The 21521-nt window shown below is 49.9% G+C and overlaps 1 protein-coding gene across 5 annotated transcripts in view; it reads left to right on the forward strand.

Annotated features, from left to right (window-relative positions):
* Positions 1–21521, forward strand: part of MGA (MAX dimerization protein MGA) — a 1048942-nt gene that overhangs the window by 742989 nt on the left and 284432 nt on the right. For all 5 annotated transcript variants that reach the window (XM_085627074.1, XM_085627072.1, XM_085627075.1 and 2 more), the window contains exon 17: positions 17255–18864. In XM_085627074.1, the coding sequence (XP_085483200.1) occupies positions 17255–18864 (1610 nt within the window). The remainder of the gene's footprint in view (positions 1–17254; positions 18865–21521) is intronic.

Below are 21521 nucleotides of genomic sequence, written 5' to 3' on the forward strand. Positions count from 1 at the left end.
ATGCCATTACAACGCAAGTCTTTACATCGACTTGCGCTAGATGGCCTGCTAACATTAGAAAAGTGTAATTTACTATTCCAACTCCAGTCCACTTAACAGTAGGGAAGGTGTTGGGATAGTAAACTACACTATTTGTAATGTTAGCACGCCATCTAGCGCAAGTCGATGTAAAGACTTGCGTTGTAAAAGCATGCGTTGTAAATCCACTCGCGTTGTAAAATTTTAGTTGTAATGGTAGTGCGTTGTAAAAGTTGCGTTGTAAAGGTTGTTTACCAGAATAGGGCATTACCATAATCCAGTCTTGAGTTAATCCATGCCGTAATAACCGTTTTCCTTGCCGTAAATGAGAGGTACTGCAAGAACTTTTGTAGTGAGCTCAGAATTCCAAAACAAGTGCCTACCCCTGATTTAATTTGTGGCTTAAAGGACAGACTGCTCTCGAATTTGACCCCAAGATTCTTGACTATGCCATCCTGTAGGCCTAGGGGGAGGGCATCTTCAGCAAAAAATTCTGCCTTGTTTCTGGGAGAGTATTACCGAAGAAAAGATTTTCAATTTTATCTGTGTTTCACTTAAGTTGGTGTACGGCCATCCAGTGGAGAACCAGAGTGAGGCAAGTTTTAATGGAGACCTCTGTGATCTCTTCTCCGCTGCCACACCAGAACAGCAGCTGAATATCATCAGAGTAAGATATAACATTTGCCTTCATGGCATCTACTATCTGGGCAAGAGGGTTGATATACACATTGAATACTGTTCGGCTCATGGCCGAGCCCTGGGTATCTCCCACTGTCAACTCACGCAGCTTTGAGGAGAAAGGAGAAATCCAGACCTGTTGACTTCTGCCTCGCAGAAAGGGGGAAAGCCAGTCTACGGCTTGACCCATTATGCCGATGGATTGAAGACGCGCTTGAAGTCTGGAGTGGGGGATCGTATCAAAGACTGCTGATAAATCTAACATGATCAGCGCTGCCTTCACACCCGGGCTCTAAGATGCCTTTGATTTATTCTGTTAACTCCATTAGCATTGTCTCTATACAAAAGTGGGCTCTAAAGCCCAACTGACTTGGATGGAGCAGGTTATTGGTTTCCAAGTATAAAGAAGGTTGCTGCTTAGCATTTTTTTCTAGTACCTGAGACACGGCTGGAAATAAAGAAACCGGTCTGTAATTGGACTGGATTCCCGGGTCCACTGATGTTTTCTTTGGCAGGGCAGAACTTTGGCCTGTTTCCAGGACCAGGGTACCATAGCTGTAGCCAGTGACACATTAAGCACCTATTTGCCAAAGAGTTAATGGCAGTAGCCCCTAAGGCTAACAAGTGTGACGGGCACGGGTCTGATGGAGATCCTGATTTAAGGTTACTTAAGTCTGTCAAAGATCTATCCAACGAAATTGGTTCAAAATATAGAGAGTAGCCTTGGTTGAGGAGCGTGTACTGGAATGTATAATGTCCAGTAAGTCCTCATCTGGCAGGGAGGTAATCTGAGACAAAATCCTAACTTTCGGTATTCATAGGAGTCATTTAGGAGTACTAAAGTTAGGATTTTGTCTCAGTTAAACTTAAGGTTCGAGGCATATGAGCAGCAGATTACACACTTTTGCATAGATCGCCATCTGGTGTTGGGCCTGGATGTTTGCAGTTTGTTTTTCCTCTTGGAAAGTCTTTGGAAGTCACGAGGTAGGTGACTCCTCCTTTGGATCGTATTGCGCATGGGCTTTGGCTCCATTCTCAGATTGTTTTTTTCCGCCGTCGGGCTCGGATGTAATCTTTGTGCTCCGGTTCCGAACAGCTTCCAGTTCGACGATCCACGCGCAATCCTCACCCCAAATCGCGGTATTGTTTCGATCACGATCTCTTCAATCAACGCGCCTTCTCATCGGCACAAAACCTTCGGTTCCAGTCGTCTACGGCGGCCTTCGGGCCTACCCAAGCTCCGGTCCCGGCTCATGGAAAGAACTCCATTTAAAAAAGTGCCCTCAATGTGGGTCCAAAGTCCCCCACACCGATCTTCATGAGGTATGCAACCGCTGCCTTTCCCCCCTGAACACGAGGCTCGAGACTGTCCGGCCTGTAAGTCTTTCCGATCCAAAAAGACTATTCGGGACCGAAGAGCCAGAAGGAACATGGCACACTCCTCGACGTCCATTCCAGTCGACATCTTCGGAGACGACATCGACGATCCGGGACAGCATCGCACCGAAGAGGACCTCGTCAGCGCTTCCGAGGCCGACGAGTCAGATGTGGAAGACATCACTCCGGCGCAGAGGGTCGTGAGTACCAATCTACCCCCCCCTCCCCACACACCCGCTCCGACACTCAAAAAGGCTTCGGTCACGCCTTCGCCTCCGGGCCTAAGCAAGACCAGAGACACTGCTTCACACACCCCACCTTCCGGTGAAGAAGCCAACTAAGCCTTCCGGCGGCTCGGGCTCGAGCCAGCCTACCAGCGGTGCCGAGAAACACACTTCGGCACCGAAAAAGTAACCGGCCTCCACCTCGACACCGAGGTACGCGCCAAAGAGGCTACTCCTCAGGCACAGCGTCCACATCATATAAATCCCCTACTCACACCACCTTTACAAAAGGTTACCAAAGAGGCGGCTACAGGGGTAACAACAACAAGGGCAGAGGCAAAACAAACAATGCCCGTTCTGCCACACCTCCTACCCAATGACTTCCCCCCGCTCCTCTCAGACCATTCCACTCCGGTCGGGGGCAGACTCCAAAATTTCCTTCATGTCTGGGAGACCATCACCTCAGACAAATGGGTGACCCAAATAATTCGGTCAGGCTACTGCCTAGAACTAACATCTACCCCCCCCCCCAAATATTCCACCCAGGCAACGCCCAATGTCACAAGAACATTCAAACTTACTAAAGGAGGTAAACTCCCTCCTACATAAACAGGCAATAGAACATGTTCCTGTCAATTAACAAAATATGGGGGTCTACTCCCTATATTTTCTCATACCAAAAAGGGACGAGACTCTACGACCTATTCTAGATCTCCGGCCCCTAAACACATACATACACTCAGACCATTTTCATATGGTGACGCTTCAGCAGGTACTTCCTCTCCTCTCCCAAAACGACTTCCTCACCACTCTGGACTTGAAAGACGCATACTTCCACATTCCAGTGCACCATGCTCACAGAATGTACCTCAGATTTCTAGTGGATGGACAACACTACCAATTCAAAGTGCTCCCGTTCGGAGTCACAACAGCACCACAGGTATTCACCAAGTGCCTGGCAGTGGTGGCGGCACACTTGAGAAGACAGCACATTCACGTCTTCCCATACATAGACGATTGGCTGATAAAAGCCACTTCATACAATCAGTGTGTACAACACACCGCCACCACAATCGAACTACTTCACCAACTAGGCTTCATGGTGAACCACCAAAAGTCCCAGCTACAACCATCCCACATAAAACAATACCTCGGTGCCACCATAGACACCTCAAAAGCGATAGCCTACCCCAATCCAGCCAGGATTGCAAGCATTCAGGCTTTACGACAAAAATTCATACCTCAACACTCCCTTCCAGCACGAGTGTTCATGCAACTAATAGGGATGATGGCCTCTTGCATTTTCATAGTGCCCCACGCAATACTCCAGATGCGTCCCCTCCAAGAGTGCTTAGCGCACCAGTGGAACCAGGCCCAAGGTCAACTGACAGATCTGGTGTTGGTAGACGGTCGCACCCATCGCTCTCTGCAGTGGCTCTTGGGATGGCGAAGATTCCATCTCTTTAGAAGCCTTCCACAACTGCCTAAGAGACACCGCAGGCTGGTTACATCGGAACTCCCTCCAGTTCAACTCCTCGAAAACCGAGGTTCTGTTCTGTCCCGCAAGCCGCATACCCCGCCCTCTGCCTGCCGAGTTTTGGCCCCCGGAAAACTTAAACAACCCGCTACCTGCTACCAGCGTTCGCAATTTGGGCGTCATGCTAAATCACCAACTGAGCATGGAAACGCAGGTTTCAAGAACAGTCGTCACCTGCTCAGCCCTTATGCGCTCACTGCGCAAAATCCTGCCTCTACTACCACCATCAGCCCGAGCATCGATAGTCAGGTGTACGATTCTCAGTCGCCTTGACTATTGTAATGCCCTCCTGCTTGAATCCCCTGCGACACTGTTAGACAGACTCCAACGAGTTCAGTCGGCAGCAGCCAAACTGGCTCTTGGATGGACCAGGAGATCCTCGGCCACCGCTGCCTTGGCCGAGTTGCACTGGCTTCCCTTGAAGCAACGCATTGCCTTCAAAGCCCTTTGCTTGGTCTTCAAGGCATTACACGGTACAGGACCTATACCTCTTCAACGTCTGTTCTCGTGGTACATCCCCACCAGAACACTTAGGTCCGTAACCGCATGCCTTGTGAAAGTACCTAGATGCAAGAAGGCCAGAATTGGGGGAAGATCCTTCAGAGTAGCTGCGGCCAAGCTTTGGAATAGTCTGCCTGCCGATATCCGCCAAATCCCTCACCTCCTACCCTTCAGGAAGCGAATCAAAACATGGCTCTTCCCCCACTCCTCATACCCCGTCCGCCCCTAGTCACCCCCCGACTAAAATCCCAGGAGTAAGCTACCAGCGCCAGGATACCTGCCAGGTGACAGCTGCGCTCTACAAATGTTTTAAATAAATTAAATAATAACACCACAAACCTTTCCAAAGGTCGACCGTTCCTTGACCCGGTTCCACAGATAATACTAACAACGGACGCATCGCTCTCCGGCTGGGGAGCTCACCTATTACATCTCACCGTGCAGGGCACATGGACGCCTCAACAAAAGTTACTCCATATCAACCATCTGGAGTTACTAGCAATCTTTTTAGCCCTAAAATCCTTTCAAACACAGATTTCAGGGAAGGCAGTCCTCATTCGCACAGACAACATGACGGCCATGTATTATATACAAAAACAAGGCGGCACACACTCTCCACAGCTCTCTCAATTAGCACAGAGCATATGGAGATGGGTAATTCCCCACAAAATCTTTCTCCTAGCTCAACATGTCCCAGGAGTGCAAAACACCGTGACAGATCTGCTCAGCAGACAGACACAACAAATCCACGAGTGGGAACTTCACCCACAGGTTCTCCATCCGTTCTTTCAAATGTGGGGGCATCCACAGATAGACCTCTTTGCCACCCACGAAAACACAAAATGCCCAAGCTTCGCCGCCAGATACCCACACCCATTGTCCAAAGGAAATGCGGTATGGATGAACTGGTCAGGCAAATTTGCGTATACTTTTCCGCCTCTCCCACTCATTCCATTAGTGGTGCGCAAACTACAACAGCACTCCCTCACACTAATCCTAGTAACCCCAACGTGGGCCAGACAACCGTGGTACACCACGCTGCTGGAACTCTCTGTAGTAGCACATCAAAAACTACACCTCTCACCATGCCTCCTAACCCAGAACCATGGAGAGATCAGACACCCGGACCCAGGTCAGCTCAACCTTGCGATCTGGCTCCTGAAATCCTAGAATTTGGGTACCTACATCTTCCCACTGACTGTATGAACGTCATCAGAGAAGCTAGACGACCTACCACTAGAGCGTGCTACGCTGCCAAGTGGAAACGATTTGTTGTTTATTGCCATAACAACACCATCAATCCACTGGACGTGTCCATTCAACACATCATAGGCTACTTACTCCACCTACAAAGGTGTAATCTAGCCTATAGGTCCATTCGACTACACCTCGTAGCAATTGCAGCTTACTTACAAAACAGTCAACATCTATTACTCTTTAGAGTACCTGCCATTAAAGCCTTCATGGAAGGCCTGAAAAGAATAATTCCCCCCAGAGTACCACCCTCACCTGTGTGGAACTTAAATATCGTTCTCACAAGGCTAATGGGGCCTCCCTTCGAACATTTGCACAAATGCGAACTACAATTCCTAACATGCAAAACAGCTTTCCTTGTAGCCATCACTTCCCTTAGAAGGGTCAGTGAGATACAAGCACTTACCATACAAGAACCTTTTCTTCAAATGCACCATAACAAGGTTGTTCTCCGTACCAACCCAAAATTCCTACCTAAAGTCATTTCTCCTTTTCACTTAAACCAATCTGTAGAACTACCAGTATCTTTCTCGCAACCACAGAGTGTTGCAGAAAGGGCTCTGCACACACTAGATGTCAAACAAGCCTTACTCTACTACATCGAGAGAACACAACCTTTCCGTAAGACCAAACAACTGTTTGTCTTTCTCTCCACCACACAAGGGCAACCCCATCTCAAAATCAGGGATAGCTAGGTGGATTGTAAAATGCATCCAGATTTGCTACCACAAAGCAAAACGAACGCTATCCATTCCCCCTAATGCCCATTCTACACGAAAGATAGGGGCTTACATGGCATTTTTAGGGAACATCCCATTAGATGATATCTGCAAAGCAGCTACATGGTCAACACTGCACCCTTTCACCAAACACTATTGTGTAGATGTGCAAACTAAGCAACAAGCTAGTGTGGGCCAGGCTGTACTCAAAACATTATTTCAAACCACTGCAACAGATACCGGTGGTCGCCGCTAAGGTTAGGAACTGCTATATAGTCTATGCAAAAGTGTGTAATCTGCAGCTCATATGCCTCGAACGGAATATGCTACTTACCGGTATGCATCTGTTCTTGGCATGTAGAGCTGCAGATCTACACCCGCCCCCCCGGCTACCTGTATCTGTTCCAGTTTATCTTATTTAGATATACACATGGGTTTCTTCACTGTTATTACTACGCTCCATCTTTCCCTGCTGGCGATAAACAATCTGAGGATGGAGCCGAAGCCCATGCGCAATACGATCCAAAGGAGGAGTCACCGACCTCGTGACTTCCAAAGGCTTTCCAAGAGGAAAAACAAACTGCAAACATCCGGACCCAACACCAGATGGCGATCTATGCAAAAGTGTGTAGATCTGCAGCTCTACATGCCAAGAACAGATGCATACTGGTAAGTAGCATATTCCTTTTGGTATTAAGTTAAACTTAAGACAAACCTAAGTTTGTCTTCAGTTTAACTTAAGACCAAAACTTAAGTTTGACTGAGTCAAAATCCTAACTTTAGTACTCCTAAATGCCTTCTGTGAATACCGAAAGTCGTAAAGTTAGTCGGGCCCCAAGATTTTATTGTGAAAGTAAGTCGCCAACTGTCCACATCAGTCCACAGAGGGATGCTGGGATCTGGCGCAAGCTACCTGAGATATTAATCTTTTAACAACTTCGAAAATTTCCCTAGCTGCATTCTTTATGGATTGAAAGGGGGGTGGGGTGGGGGTGGGGAGGCTATGGATTGTGTTTGAAGGGGAATGGTTCAATGACATGGGATGTATGTAGCTTTTTACTGGGTGGTTTGTAGGGATCTTTGCAGCCCTGTCAAGATTGCTGACTGCATGCATGATAACTGTTCAGTGGTGTAGCAAGCTCTCCAGGGGCCTTTAGGCAAGTGAGGAAAATAAATCCATCCCAACATTTCCCTCTACCAGCTGCTGTATTTGTAATTTTGAAAAAACGCAATAATTCGAATTTGATGATCCTCAAAAACCCGGGGCCCTGGTGTCACTGCACTATTGATAGCTACACCCCTTTAATTGTGCTGATGTTTTTCTCTTTGCATTTTGGGACTTATAGTCTTGTTTTGTTCAATATAAATTACGTCTGAGAATGCAGATGAACAACCTGGACTGGAGCCAGCTAGTTGGGCATGAACCTGGTAAACTTAGCAACTGTTGCTTTGAAAACGTGGCACAGGCTGTAGCCTTAAAGGAAAAGAGTGTGAACATTACATTTTTACATGTCCTACTTTTGAATACCATGCACCCTGCCTTGTCAGCTATAGGGCCTACATGGGGTGACTTAATAATATTTAAAAGGAGGATTTTTACCTGTGGAAAGGGTTTATTATGACAGGCTGCAGTTCATGTCTTGCACTGTTACATTTAGGCTACAGTGCTAGGTCTGAAACCATGTGTGCACTACCACTATATTGTATGGCACAGTAAGTGCTTCCTGCCACTTAGCTGCATTTTGTACCATATACTAGCGAATTATAAATATACCAATTAATGGGTACACCAGTTTGCCCATATTATGGGGGGAGGTAGTGGGGACATACACACTTTCTACTGGTAGCAGGAGTAAAGTGCTGATAGTTCTAAAGCTAGCAAAAAGAAAGTTGGATTTCTTACAGTAGTGCACTCTTTAAAGAAAAAAGAGTCCCATTCTTTGGTGAACTTATGAGCAGTATATTGTAGCCTGATGAGTGTATTATCAGCATTGTTCTTTTGTCATCCGATTTGTTCATGAAACCTGTACGAAAAGCTCACGTTCGTAGAATGTGTGGCTCTAAATACACATGGTTTGCATACTCCTACTTCTAGTGTTGGTCTCGGATATTACAAGTTGTTTTTCTTTGAAGAAGATTCAAGTGTGACTCCTTCTCTAGTCCACAATCTACATGGGTATTGTCCAGCCTACTAACCCCCTCTCCGCCCTTGGCATTTGGTTCGGACACCACCTCTGCTTATAGTACAGCCTCAAAACCCCAACCCACCTAAATGCCCTGGCATTGCTCCCAAGTGAATTAGGCATCCAGCCCCAAACGCTCACAAAAAAAAGCCATGGCATCCAGTGCACCAGTGTCTTTGAACTCTATTCGACACCGAAACAAACAGGTTCCCACGGAAAGGGGTCAGACACCTTGACACCCTTGCCCACAAAGAATTACGACTTTCTGCCTTTGGTGCTGATGCAGTACTGTAGGTCCAGTACAAGACCTTCAACACACATTTCGGATGGGTCAAAAGTACCTATTCTTAAAAGGCTTGCTGAAGAATTAAATCCTAGACAAGAAGCTTTATTTGCATGCAGAGAATGAAAAGATTTCAGCGAAGCCGCCCCAAGGAAAAGCTGCAAGTAATTTACCTCTGAACCCCAGGAAGCAGAGGCTGTCAATCGAGTAAGAATTAGCCTTTGAGACACAAGTACAAGTCTACAAGCCCTTCTCCAATGATCTACATGCAGGCACTCCCATCCACCATCCCACTGTTTCGTCCATGCTCAGATTCTCCATCTCCTACACCCCCATTCTCAGTCTCTAGAGGGATCATCAGTCAACCCTCCCTGTAACATGTAGTTATTATGGGGAGGGAGACCCACATGGTCAACCTGCTGGGACAGGAGGTGGGGGAAACTAGTGAGAGAACTACCAGATGAGCTGTACCTCAAGCCTTATCCAACCAAGCCATTGCCCCCCTGAAGATACTACTGTGCATCACTCAGTTAATAATATTGCAGCTCTCCATCATAAAGATGAGATGCACATCATTCAAGATGATAGACTTTTAGTAGAAACCCTCTTAAAGACTGAACTCAGTTTAGTTTCATCCAATGCTCAAGAGCGCTTCAAAGAACATTAAGGATCCTGTTAGAGCCAAGATGGTTATGCAGAAGTATAGAGGAAGTTCAAGGCATCTCTCACTGATGCTCTCTACATTCGAGGGCCATTCTCCTCCGGTTCTCTTGTGGTGCATACCACAAGGAAGCAGGCATCCACTCAAGCACCAGGGAGCGCTCTTCCAGATAGAAGAAGTGTTTTAATGCTGCTGTCAAAAAAATGCAAAAAGAACAATTGATGGACAGAATGCAGAACAATGTCGTACATCCACCCAAGTAAGGAGGTCTGAGCCTAATTCCATTGTTTCTTTTACTCCCCATTCCATTCCAGTTTGAACCCAGCCATATGCAAATTAGTCTTAACCTTGCTCCCCATGTGAACAACCTGGCCCGAACTGCTCGGCCAGGTCCTCCCTGGACTGGAAACAAGCCTCCTAGGACCGGTTTCGGGGTTTCACCCCTCATCAGCCAGGCTGTCTTGACTCCTTCTGCATGGGGAGCACGGGACCCAGGTCTGGGCATACCCATCTCACTCGGGGTGACAAAAGCAAAAGAACAATTGATGAACAGATTTAACCCAGATCTTTTGACTGGGGTGAATGTTTGATTTGCTCTGCATTCCGTCCATCATCTGTGTGTCATTTGCTTTCAAAATAATTGCAGTTGGGGCAGTGGCCCAGTGGCAGATCAACTCTGCAAGTTTGCTCTCAAGATACAACCGTTATAACTGAGATGAAATGGAGGCCCTTGTACAGCACCTTCCTGAGCCTATAGAATGAGGGGTGAAAAACTAGTCACATAATTTCCAACATGATTACCTGTTGTGTCCTAGAGGCAGCAGACACAGTCTTCTACAATCCTGCTCCAACAACATGCATACCTTTGTGTCTCAGGTATCTGATAGAGACTACTAGCCGCAGATTCCTTCACATAGAATTATCCCCAGGCGTGAGACTGGATCCGTAAAACTTTTTGCCCAGCATTGCTGCGCACGGGGGGGACGGCATCACGCGACTCCGCCCAGGCGTCATCCGCGCACGTGACATCAGCGAGGTCGCTTAAGTCCCACCCCGGCGCGCCTACGTCAGTTTTTTCCTTTTCCGCGTGCAACGCGGATCCGGTTTGTGCTCTGTGCCTGTTTAGGCCTTTCCCTTCTGATATTGCTGCGTGTGTGGGAACAGTATGCGAATGCCTTCGGGCTGTAAAACTTGTTTGTCGTGTGGCTGCCTCATGTCGGCGACGGATCCTCACCCCATCTTTGTGTGGTGTTTGGGGGGCACCACGACTCCACTGATTGTGAGGCATGCCAGCAGATGAAGCCGAAGTCCCGGCGTGAGCGCCGGATGAAACTTCTGTCGGCTCATGTGTCCAGGTCGGCGTCATCATCTCGCCCGACCCTGAGGAGGGTTCTCAGATCCGTGGCTTCCCTCGCCGACTTCGATCTTCTCCCAGGTCGCAAGTGCGCCGCTCACCTCTTGGTAAGTGTCGCAGTTTGTCCCCGAGGGTCGGGTTCCGTCCTGTCGGGGTGTGGGCTCTCCTTGGGTGGTGCGGGCCCACGCGTCGTCCCCTTATACGCAGTTTCCCGGCGTGGGGGCGACCAGAGCCCAGATGGAGATGTATGCGGTGGCTTTCCAGGCCTCGCTGGCTTCTCCTCCTTCCCCTCCTGGGACGTCGGCGGATCCCTTGCAGTGTGCGGGGCCGTTCGCGGCATCGCCGGAGCCCCCGGTGCCAACTGGTTCGGAACCAGGCTCGGAGGATGTGGTGCTGTTGGGGTGTGGCCCTTCGGGGGTCCCTCCTTCGGACCACGGCGCCTCTGCTTCGCCGCAAACTCTCGCGGGAGTCCCTGTGGTGTCGCGGGAGGTCGCCGGGGCTCTGGTCGCACCTCGAGCCCCTCTCGGTTCTCGGGACAGGCGGCGGCTTTGTCCGAGGCTGAGGTGACGCCGCCACGGCGCCGGCGGCTGCTGGCGCTGGCGGAGCCGCAGGGGTCGGCGGAGGGCCCTTCTCGCCCGAGCCCCTCTCGGTCCTCAGGACAGGCGGCGACTTTGTCCGAGGCCGAGGTGACGCTGCTAAGGCACCGGAAGCTACTGGCCCTGGCGGCCTCATAGGGGTTGGCGGAGGGCCTGTCTCACCCTGTCACGAGTCGCGGCTGGCGGGGGTCTCCTCGTCCCTCCGCACAGGCGGCTGCCTCGTCGGAGGTCAGGTCGGCGCCGTTCAAGCGCCGTCCCTTCGCCACCCCGGCTCCGGTCCATCTCCAGTCTCCTGCGCCGTGTGCTGTGTCGGAGGTCACCCCGGCGTCTCCTCCAGCGCCAGTCAGCGACGGTGTCCTGATTCAGGTTGCGGACTCTAAGGCGCCGGGCCAACGTCGGGTCGCGGGCTCTACTTCGGACGCCTCCTCATCTCCAGAAGTTTGGCGGTTGCTGGTGTCATCCTCGCCGGAGACAGACCGCCGTGTCGTGGCTTTTTCCCGGACGTCGTCTAAAGGCGGCTCCTCGCCGTCTCCACGACCGTGGTCTTCGCGGGAGGAGCAGCAAGTCCCCCACTCTTCGGTCGCTCTTCCTTCCTTTCGGCCTTCGCCATTCCTTCCTCCGGTTGGCTTGGGGGATGGCCACCTTAGCTTGCAGCCGTCACCTAACGAGGAGCTGCTTTCCCCTCCGCGGGGCCCTACAGAAGCGGGTGCGGCTTTCGCCCGCGCTGTTTCCACGGCTGTGGGAATTTTGCGCATGGGTGATCCAGCTACCCATTTTCCTGCAGATCATCTTCTGGAGGTTCTCCATCAGGGCTCTGGTGGTAGGGAACTATTGCTTCCCTTTGAAGGTTCACTCCATTCTTCTCTCTTGGAGACTTGAGGCTGTGCCGCCACGGGGGACCCTGTGCCCCAGCACCTTCTGCACCGCGTGATCCGGTGTGCCTTTCTCTTCACCCTTCGACCAGAGGCCCCCTTTTGCAGTCTGCCTTTCCTGCTTTGCCGCTTCTGTTGCCTCCCCTTCACGGGAGGCCCGCTGGCTGGACTCTTGGGGGCGCAATATGTTTGCCTCAATCAGGCCCTTAACACACTGTGTGTTTTGGCTAGGGCAACTTCTTGCTTGTGGGACTCGGCGGGGTCACTTATGTCTGCTGCTTCTCAGGAGGGAGCTTGTGTGGATTTGAGACATCACGTCTTGGATGGTCGGGAGCTGGCGGCATTTATCCTTCGCTCCGCTTTGGACATCTCAGAGGTGTTAGGTCGTGCCATGGCTTCTTCGGTTGCCCTTCGTCGCCATGCCTGGCTTCGGGACAGTGTGTTCCCGGAGAATGTTCGAGAACGGCTGGTGGACCTTCCCTTCGATGGTGCTCTTTTGTTCCATGCCCCTGCAGACTCAGCCATCCAGAGGTTCTTAGCGGGGCTTTGTCCTCCTCCTCCCCCTCCTTCTTCTCCTCGTCAGTGACCTGCGTGTTTCTCTGGTTCTTGGAACTGTTCTTCCGTTGGGGTGGGTTGCCCCGGTTGTCTGGCTGAGGATGTGGTTCTGTTGGCTGCTGGCCAGCCCTTTTTTACTGTGTTTTTCCTTTGGGTTTTTTACACCATGCTGGGCCTGAGATTAGCCCTTCTGCATTTCCCCTATTGCTGCTTAATTGGACTCCTGCGGGGTTTTTTGCCGCAGGTCTTTTTTGTTGTCCTCTGCTGCAAAAGTTTCTTCCTAAGAGGTTCCCATGTCTTGGGATATGACATGCCCCATGTGGGGCAGGGTTGGCTGTTATATAGCCCTGGTATGTCCTGGGGAGTTGTGGTCGCCTGTGGGCTTCTGCTCTTCGTGGCGTTATGGTATGTTGCGGATGCAACCTTGTTCTTCGCCTTTTTGCTTTGAGTGTTCGTTCTGTGGTGTCCCTGGCGTCTGGCGGAGCTTGCCAGTGCCGCCCTCTTGTTCTTTCTGCACCGTTGTGCCTTTTTGGGGCTTTAGTGGAACTGTCATCCTGCCTTCTCCGCTGCTTCCAGTGGGCCTTGCACTCTGCTTTACCTCTTCTCCCTGTGGGGGGGGGGATGGTCCCTGACTTCTGGACCCTCTTGCGGGCGCAGTTTGTCCCTGTGGGGTGTTGGAAGATTCTTCCTGGGTGACCTTGAGTTTCCCTTTTCGGCTTCCGCCTGTTTCTTGCCGCCGGCGCCATCCTGTCTGGGATTTCCTTTGCTCTGCCTCTTCTCCTTGGTGTCTCTAGGTTGCTCTTCTCCTTCGGCGCCATCCTGTCTGGGATTGCCTTTGCTCTTCCTCTTCTCCTTGGAGTCTCTAGGTTGCCCTTCTCCTTCAGTGCTCCTTTCCTTGCCTTGGCCTTGGGCGGAGGTTTTGTTGCCTCACGTGGGTGTGGGGTGTTTGGCCTCTTTGCGCCTTGCCTTGTTTCCTCTGCTGAGTGAGGACTGGCTATCTTCTATTCTTTTCCCCTTGCCTGGGGGACAGCGCTCCTCGTCCTGTTTTGGACTCAGCCCCCGGGCAGTCCTCTGTCCTGCCCCGGTAGGTGGGGTCCTCTCGCAGACCCTCCTTCCCCTTGTGTATGGCTAGGATATCGTGAAGGAATCTGTGGCTAGTAGTCTCTATCAGATGTACGAGTAACTTACCTTCGGTTACGATGTATCTGGTAGAGACGATTCTAGCCGCAGATTCCTTCACGCCCCGCCCTTCCTCCCCGTTCTGCAAGGGTTTGTGATTCAGTCTTTTGCACTAGCTTCCCTGTGGGTGGTAGAGACGATTCTAGCCGCAGATTCCTACACGCCCCGCCCTTCCTCTCCGTTCTGCAAGGGTTTGTGATTCGGTCTTTTGCACTCGCTTCCCTGTGTGGGGCTGTGTCTTCTATGAGTACATTCTTTCCCTCTTTCTGTCGGGCTGTCCCCCTTTTCCTCCCCGTTGGCACATGGGAGGATAGGTTTGCTGGTACTTCTGGCTCTTTGCGACCCTTGAGGTTGGGGTCTTTAGGCTGTGCCTCTGCCCTTGTTCCTGATGGGGGTTGTCACACTCTTTGATGGGGATGTCTTGGAGTTTTGTTGTTCCCTGTGTGACCCCGACTGGTTCCCCTTCCTTGTCTTTGGTTGGGGTTGTAGTCCTGTTGCATGTTATCGTGACATTTTTACATATGTTCCTTGTCTCGGGGGGGGGGGGGGGGGGTTACTGGCTGTCTCTGCACTGGCAGGGTTGCTGCCCTGTTCTTTATTCTTTCCCTGCCTTTGGGTACAGCAGTGCCGGGTGCAGCTCTTTATGGTGGTGTTCCTCACAATTCCTTTTTCTGCTCTTTCGCACACTGTTCCTATACTCTCACAGTTTTGTCTTCTGACTCCACGTTGTGGCGCGGAAAAGTTCTCCGAAGAAAACTGACGTAGGCGTGCCGGAGTGGGACTTATGTGACCTCGCTGACGTCACGTGCGCGGACGACGCCTGGACGGAGTCGCGTGATGCCGTCCCCCCGGCGCGCAGGAATGCTAGGCAAAACGTTTTCCGGATCCAGTCTCACGCCTGGGGATAATTCTACGTGAAGGAATATGTGGCTAGAATCGTCTCTACCAGATACATCGTTACCGAAGGGAAGTAACTCGTACTTTAAAGCACCTTCTTAGCATCCTGTTTGATGGAGAACAAACATCTCTTTGGCCCTCAAGTGGACGAGATGTCAGAGAAGATCAAGAATGACTGAGATTGCCAAGTTCAACAGAGCAGTACAACCATCAACACCAAGGGTCTCCTTTCAAAGGCACCAAGCAAGAGGTGGGAGTAAGACAACACCCCCATGCCAGGCACAATCCTACCAGCGCCAGCAGCAACTCTTCATGAGTCCTAAGCAGGCAGGGGTTACTCTCAGGGAGTCTGTAGATGGATGCCTAACGCTAAGGGGAATCGAAGGGGCTGATCTGCAAAACAGCGCCCCTGCTACCATGCCCTGGCTCCATCCATCCTCCTCGATTAACCAACACCCATCGGCGGTAAAATAGGAGATTTCTACCATTGCTGGATGTAAATCACCTTCGATCCTTGGGTGTTAACTGTCATCCATCAGAGCTACTGCCTAGAATTCTATACCACCCAACAAACATGCCAGTGTGCCATTGCATCCTCAGTCAAGCCCACCTCATTCTCTTACAAGAAGAGGTCACAGTACTGCTCCTCCAAAAGGGTGCAATACAACCACTGCACCTTCTGCAACACAGAAACGTGTCTGTTCACTATATTTTCTTAATGTAAAGAAAGACATCCCCTTCCTCATATTAGACCTGAGGGCGCTCTATAGGTGCATCGTGTCTGAACATTTTCAACAGCTCTTTGCAGATGACTGTGCAGGATGTCATCCTACTGCTCTGTCTGTGTAACTTCATGACTGCATTAGATCTCACAATCCTATCCACTCTGGTTTGTGGTAAGCGGACAGCATTACCAGTTCACAGTACTAGCCTTTGGAGTCACCACACCCACAAGGTTCTTCACAAAGTGTTTCGCAGTGGTGGCCACTCATCTACGCAGAGTGGGAGGCATTCATAAATTCCCATAGCTCGACAGCTGGTTGGTTAAGCAGCAGGCAGAAATGTCTAGCTATGACTCAGCTAGCTTTAAATGTCCTCCACAGCCTTGGTTCCACCGCAAATGTAAAAAAAGTCCCATCTCTAATCTCCATAGATCCAACCCTTCGTGGGTTCGATTCTAAATACTTTCACGGGAAAGGCATACCCCAATTATCAGAGAATAATAGCATTCCAACAGCTGCTGCATACTTTGCCTGTAAGAACAGTTATGAAACTTTTAAGTATAATGGAATCTTGCAGAGTTTTTGTGGCAGAACACCTCCCGGGGTGTTGTGAACCTCTTTAGCAGGGTGCATCAACAAGCCCACCAGTTGGAACTCCACCCCCAAGTCCTCCTGTACTTTTGCTGGTGGAGGACACCACCCATCAACCAGTTTCCACCTTAGGAAATAGGAAGTGCCAAAGCTTTGCCTCCAGGCGCCCTCAGTCTATGAGCAATACACTTGATCACCTAGACAGGGATATTTTCCTCCGCTGGTCCACCTCTCCCACTCTTTGCATATCTGATTAGGAAAATGTGGCAGGTCTCTACAACCCTCATTCTGGCGGCCCCAACTTGGGCTAGACAACCCTGGTACTTAATGCTGTTGCAGATGTTCATCAGCCCACAGAAGAAACTGCCATTCAGGTCAGACCTTCTCACTCATCAACACAGCCAAATCAGACACGCAGTACTGAGCGAGCTCAATCTTGCCATCAGATTCCTTACCGACCCACCCACCCTTCCCGCTCTGCAAACGGATTTCTAGGGACTAGGGTTTTCCTTTTCAAGGCCCTAGTTTTCTACTCCTTTGGTCCAATGTTCTTTGTTGTTCTGGACATGGAAGCTCGCAAAAAGAAACTGACAGCAGCCCGCTGGGGAGGCGCTTATTGAGACACCATGCCCGTCACTTCTGGCACCCTACTAATGTGCAGGGGTACTTTCACGAAAATTTACAGACCCAGTCTGGCGCATGGGGATAATTTAAAGGTAGGATCCGGCAGCTAGTTAGTCTATACCAGCTAAGGCATTACTGAAGGTACTTAACTTGTTTGTTGATTAGAGGAGTCGTCTCACAGTATCCTGTGACTTAAAGCATCTTCGAAGAAAAACGACTTTCAATGCCCAAGCCCAACATTAGCTTGCAAGACTATGCAAAACATGCAGTTCAGGCTACAAGCCTATGCTTATAGAGTAAGTAACTTTGTCCTTATGACTCATTGTGCTTGATTGATGAAATATAATTCCTGATTTGAAAAGTGGATTACAGTAATTAATGCCATTTAGAAATTGTGTTTTAATATTATTGCATTTCTCCTCTCTTCAGGTTCTGTCATGGGGATCCAGTTACCGTTACCCAGCAAGATTTCCAATGCTAGCAAACAACTCCCAACCTCCACATCATCCTTTCTATTGTCTTCTCCTGTTGTCAGTACTAAAGTGGCAAATGTGGTGTCTTCATCGACAAATAATGCAATTTCTCACTCAACAGCCTCTCTCTCCTCAGTACCTAGTTTTGTGTCCCAGGCTGGCACACTTACTTTAAGGATCTCCCCGCCTACATCAAGCAGTCTAGCACCAGGACAGTCGAGTGCAAATTCCAAAATCATAACCTATAGTTCAGCTGGTCAAGCTATGGGCTCAGCAAGTCTTGTACCCCTTCAATCTGGAAGTTTTGCCTTGCTGCAGCTACCTGGTCAAAAACCTGTTCCAAGTTCAATTCTAACCCATGCTGCATCTTTGCAGTTACTGAAAGATACCAAGACTGCCAATCAAAAGGAACAGCAAGATCTTAAGGGGCAACCAGATTCGAAGACCTCGTCTTCAGAAGAGGAAGCAGCCACAATGCGGGGAAAAATGCTTCTTGAGACTGAACGTGAGTCTGGTGAGAAACATGTAGCATCTGATGTTACAAATTTTGCAGAGAATTTGCAAAAGGACCTTTCTGCTGTATCGGTTCTGAAAATAAGCCACACATCTCAATCAGGGAAATTAGATAATACAACAGATCAAAAGTCCAGACTTTCAAAAGACATTGATGAGACTGACAACAGAGAACAAGAGAGTCCAAACCCGAAAGAAATAAATGAATATGAAGAGAAAAAGGTTTGTCTAGACTCTTACAATAAAGGACAGGTGGAGCATTCAGGTTTTTCTGATTCTGAATGTGCTGTAGATCACAGTAGTTCAAGTGCAGACTGCAGTACTGTTGTGTCCAGGAAATGTGCAGATGCAGTAGATCCTGTGGAGGTAGTGAGCACTGGAGAGCAAAACAGCAAAGAGTCCAACAAAGGTAAAGAGAACGGAGCCTCTGCACTGTCTTTATGCAAGACCAACAGTGAAGCTACTAATCAGATAGACAAACCGAATGAGCCAGTGTACAACGATGGGAAAAGAAATACTACTAAACAACAGGACCGTGCAGAAGAGTGTTTTTCAGAACTAGCGTACCATGAGAATCATGTTAACACTGCACAGACATGTTGTCAAGAGCAGATGGAAAATAAACCAGAACCTAGTTCAAAGAAAGTTGAGTCCGAGATCAGTGAGGATCATGTCACAGATATTCTTGCTACAAGAACTTCTTATATAGCAGAAACAAAAACTAGTGTTGAGTCACATCAGAGTTTAAACAACACCCTGGAAGAAGAAAAAGGTTCTGAAAAGGGTTTTACTTTGAGCAGAAATTTAACAAGTAGTCCCTGTTTGGTGTCGGAACACATAAGCAATGAAAAAAAAGTAACAAGCTTCAGTCATGAAGAACTCGGTGAAAGTTCTTTCCAGCCACTTGCCCCAGATGTCAAAACAGAGCCCAGTCAATTGAAGAAAACTTTAGTCCTTATAAACATTGAAAAGGAGGAAGATGAAGAGGAAGATGATAAAAGTGACGATTCTGCTGACGACCTAATGGAGGATGCCTCAAGTGATGAAGAAGAGGTGAATGTGGTTAATATTCACAGTTTCAAATGTTTACTTTGATTTTTTTTTTTTTCTCAATTTTCTTACATGCATTTGAACAATTTAACCACTTAAAAACACCTTTGTTTCTTTAAACAAAAGCTGCTGCAGATACAATATAAGTGACCAATATAAAGGTGAATGTACTACATAAATTGTGAGCATGGCTGTTGGAGTTGTTTAAAAACAACCCCAGCATAATGAAGTAAGAAATCCCCATGGATCTCTGATACATAAGAACAACTTTAGGAGGCAGGGGTACTGTCCTTAGTGTAAGACATTTGGAATGTCTTGCAATGGGCAGGGGCCAGCTATATAAAGCTATGAATGAGCATTTCATTGGTTAAAAAGCTATAAATATCTCTCATGCGCAAGGGTTTGGCCGAGAGGGTTAAGAAAGCTACCTTCTGTAGTAGGGGATCTCTGTGTATAGTCATAATCTATGAATAGTCCCGCCCATGTGCGGGGACCCCGGAGCAATCAAAAATATCTCTTAAGCAGTCCCGCATTTGAGGACCTGCAAAGACACTTAAGAGACAGACAAAATAATACAGCCTAATTACAACAAGGCTGCACTGGCCAGCACTTTCTCTGAAGTGAACACAAAGCCACAATAAAGTTGAAATGTCATTTTTATTCACATCTGACATGTTCCTTTATTATCACACACTCCCTTCACCAAAATCCCTTTAAACAATAGAGAGGAAGGGGTGGACAGACAAGCCCTATAGGCTGTCATTATGTGTCTGCTAAAGGGATACCGTGCCTTTAAGAAACTCTCCAGAGACCCCCGGTATCCCAGGATGCACAGCCAAGACAAGTTACTTTCAGTTCTTTTTTCCGGCTCCTGCTAGCAGGACCCTGGAGCTTGAGCTCTACCCTTTTGGGTGGTTAATTAGATAAAAATTGGATTTTTGGTAAAAATAGTGTTCATTCGACGTCTAGAGCCTTTTTCTACTACTGCCTGCAATCTGGAGCAGTTTTGGCCCACTCTTAGCATGGCTTTATTTGATAAATGCCCTGAGTGTGGGAGGAAGAAGGCCAAGACGGACCCACATGATGTATGTATCCTCTGCTTGTCGTCCTCACATGTCCCAGCTACATGTGCCATCTGTAAAACCTTCTCAAAGAGGACCCTGAGGGACAGGGAGAAGATTCGCCTTCAGGGACAGGAGCAGCAGAGGTCCGGTGGGCTCCTACCGGCTGGTAGGTCGCGTTCGACGTCGAAGGCGACGACGACGAGGGATAAAGCACCGGTATGTTCGCCATCGATCCAGGGCTCTGGATCACGGCATTCTCGGCGTTCGCCGTCGAGAGAGGGGCCGGCGAGACCCGGGACCGGGCCGCCGTCGAAGATTTCGCAGTCGACGTTGACACTCCATCGACGTCGTACCGAGCCCCAGGGACAGCACAGTTTGCCGTCGAGGCGACTTCACTCGTCGCCGTCGACTCATGGCTCGACGCTGACGACGTCGACGCCGAGACACCGGCGACTGCCATCCCGACGACGAAGATCGCCGTCGAGGCACAGATCACCGTCGAGGCACAGATCGCCGTCGAGGCACAAGAAGTCGACGTCGAGGCACAAGAAGTCGACGTCGAGGAGGCATCGCTCGCCGTCGACGTCGAGAGGTCGCTCGCCGTCGAGGGGGCGCCAGACGAGGTCGACGATCAGTTTGATGTTAAGGACATCTGGCAACACGTCCTCGGTGATTACGATCTCCAGTCGGGGATCTAGGAGAAGACGGCGCTCCCCGTCGTTTGCTTCAAGGCGGGACAGGCCCGCCAAGAGGAGACGAATGACCGAGAGTTCGGACAGTGCTGGTCCAGGTTCTCCTGCAAGGAGTGATGGGGCTCCGCGATCTCTGTCGCAGCCGCGGCTTCGAAAGACTCCTACGCCGCCGCCTCCTCCTACGCCACCGCTTCCTCAAAATCCTCCGCCTCCTCCTCCTCCTCCTGAGCGACCTACGCCGGCGCTGCCACAGCTCCCGCCGTCTCCTCGGCTACCGGCGACTCCTAAGGCTCCACGAAGACCGAGCTCTCGCTCTCGACGGAGGTCAAGGAGTAGACGCAGATCGTCCACTCGAACAGGACACGGAAGGCGGAGATATAGATCTCGTTCCAGAGGCACGAGGACGGGCTCTTCTGGCACTGGACGTTTCTCTCCCTCACTGTCGGAGACGCCGCCTACCCGAATCTCGCCGGTGGATGATGTTGCCACGTTCCAGGAGGTGCTGATGAGGGGAGCGGCGAAATTGGGGATCTCGGTAGCAGTCCCGGTTCCCACTACCTCGGTGATCTTTGAAACATTGCACAAGGCTCATCTGTCACGCCCCCTCCTTCCTTTGGTCCCGGGGTTGGAGGAGCCAGCCATGGAGGTCTTCTTGACACCAGCCGTGGTGAAGTCGGCTCCCTCAAGACTGCAGAAAAAGTACAGGGCCCCGGATTCGGACCCGGCGTTCCTCAGGGTGGACCCTCCCCCGGACTCTGTCATTGTGGTGGCGGCTCGTAAACAACACTCCACGACGCCCTCTTCCACGGCCCCTCCGGATAAGGAGAGTCGCAAGATGGACTCCTTGGGGAGGAGAGTGTGCTCCACGTCGGCCACTGCGATGAAGGCTGCTAGCGCCTCTGCT

Source organism: Triturus cristatus, chromosome 9 (genome assembly GCF_964204655.1).
Source record: "Triturus cristatus chromosome 9, aTriCri1.1, whole genome shotgun sequence".
Classification (NCBI taxonomy): Eukaryota; Metazoa; Chordata; class Amphibia; order Caudata; family Salamandridae; genus Triturus; species Triturus cristatus.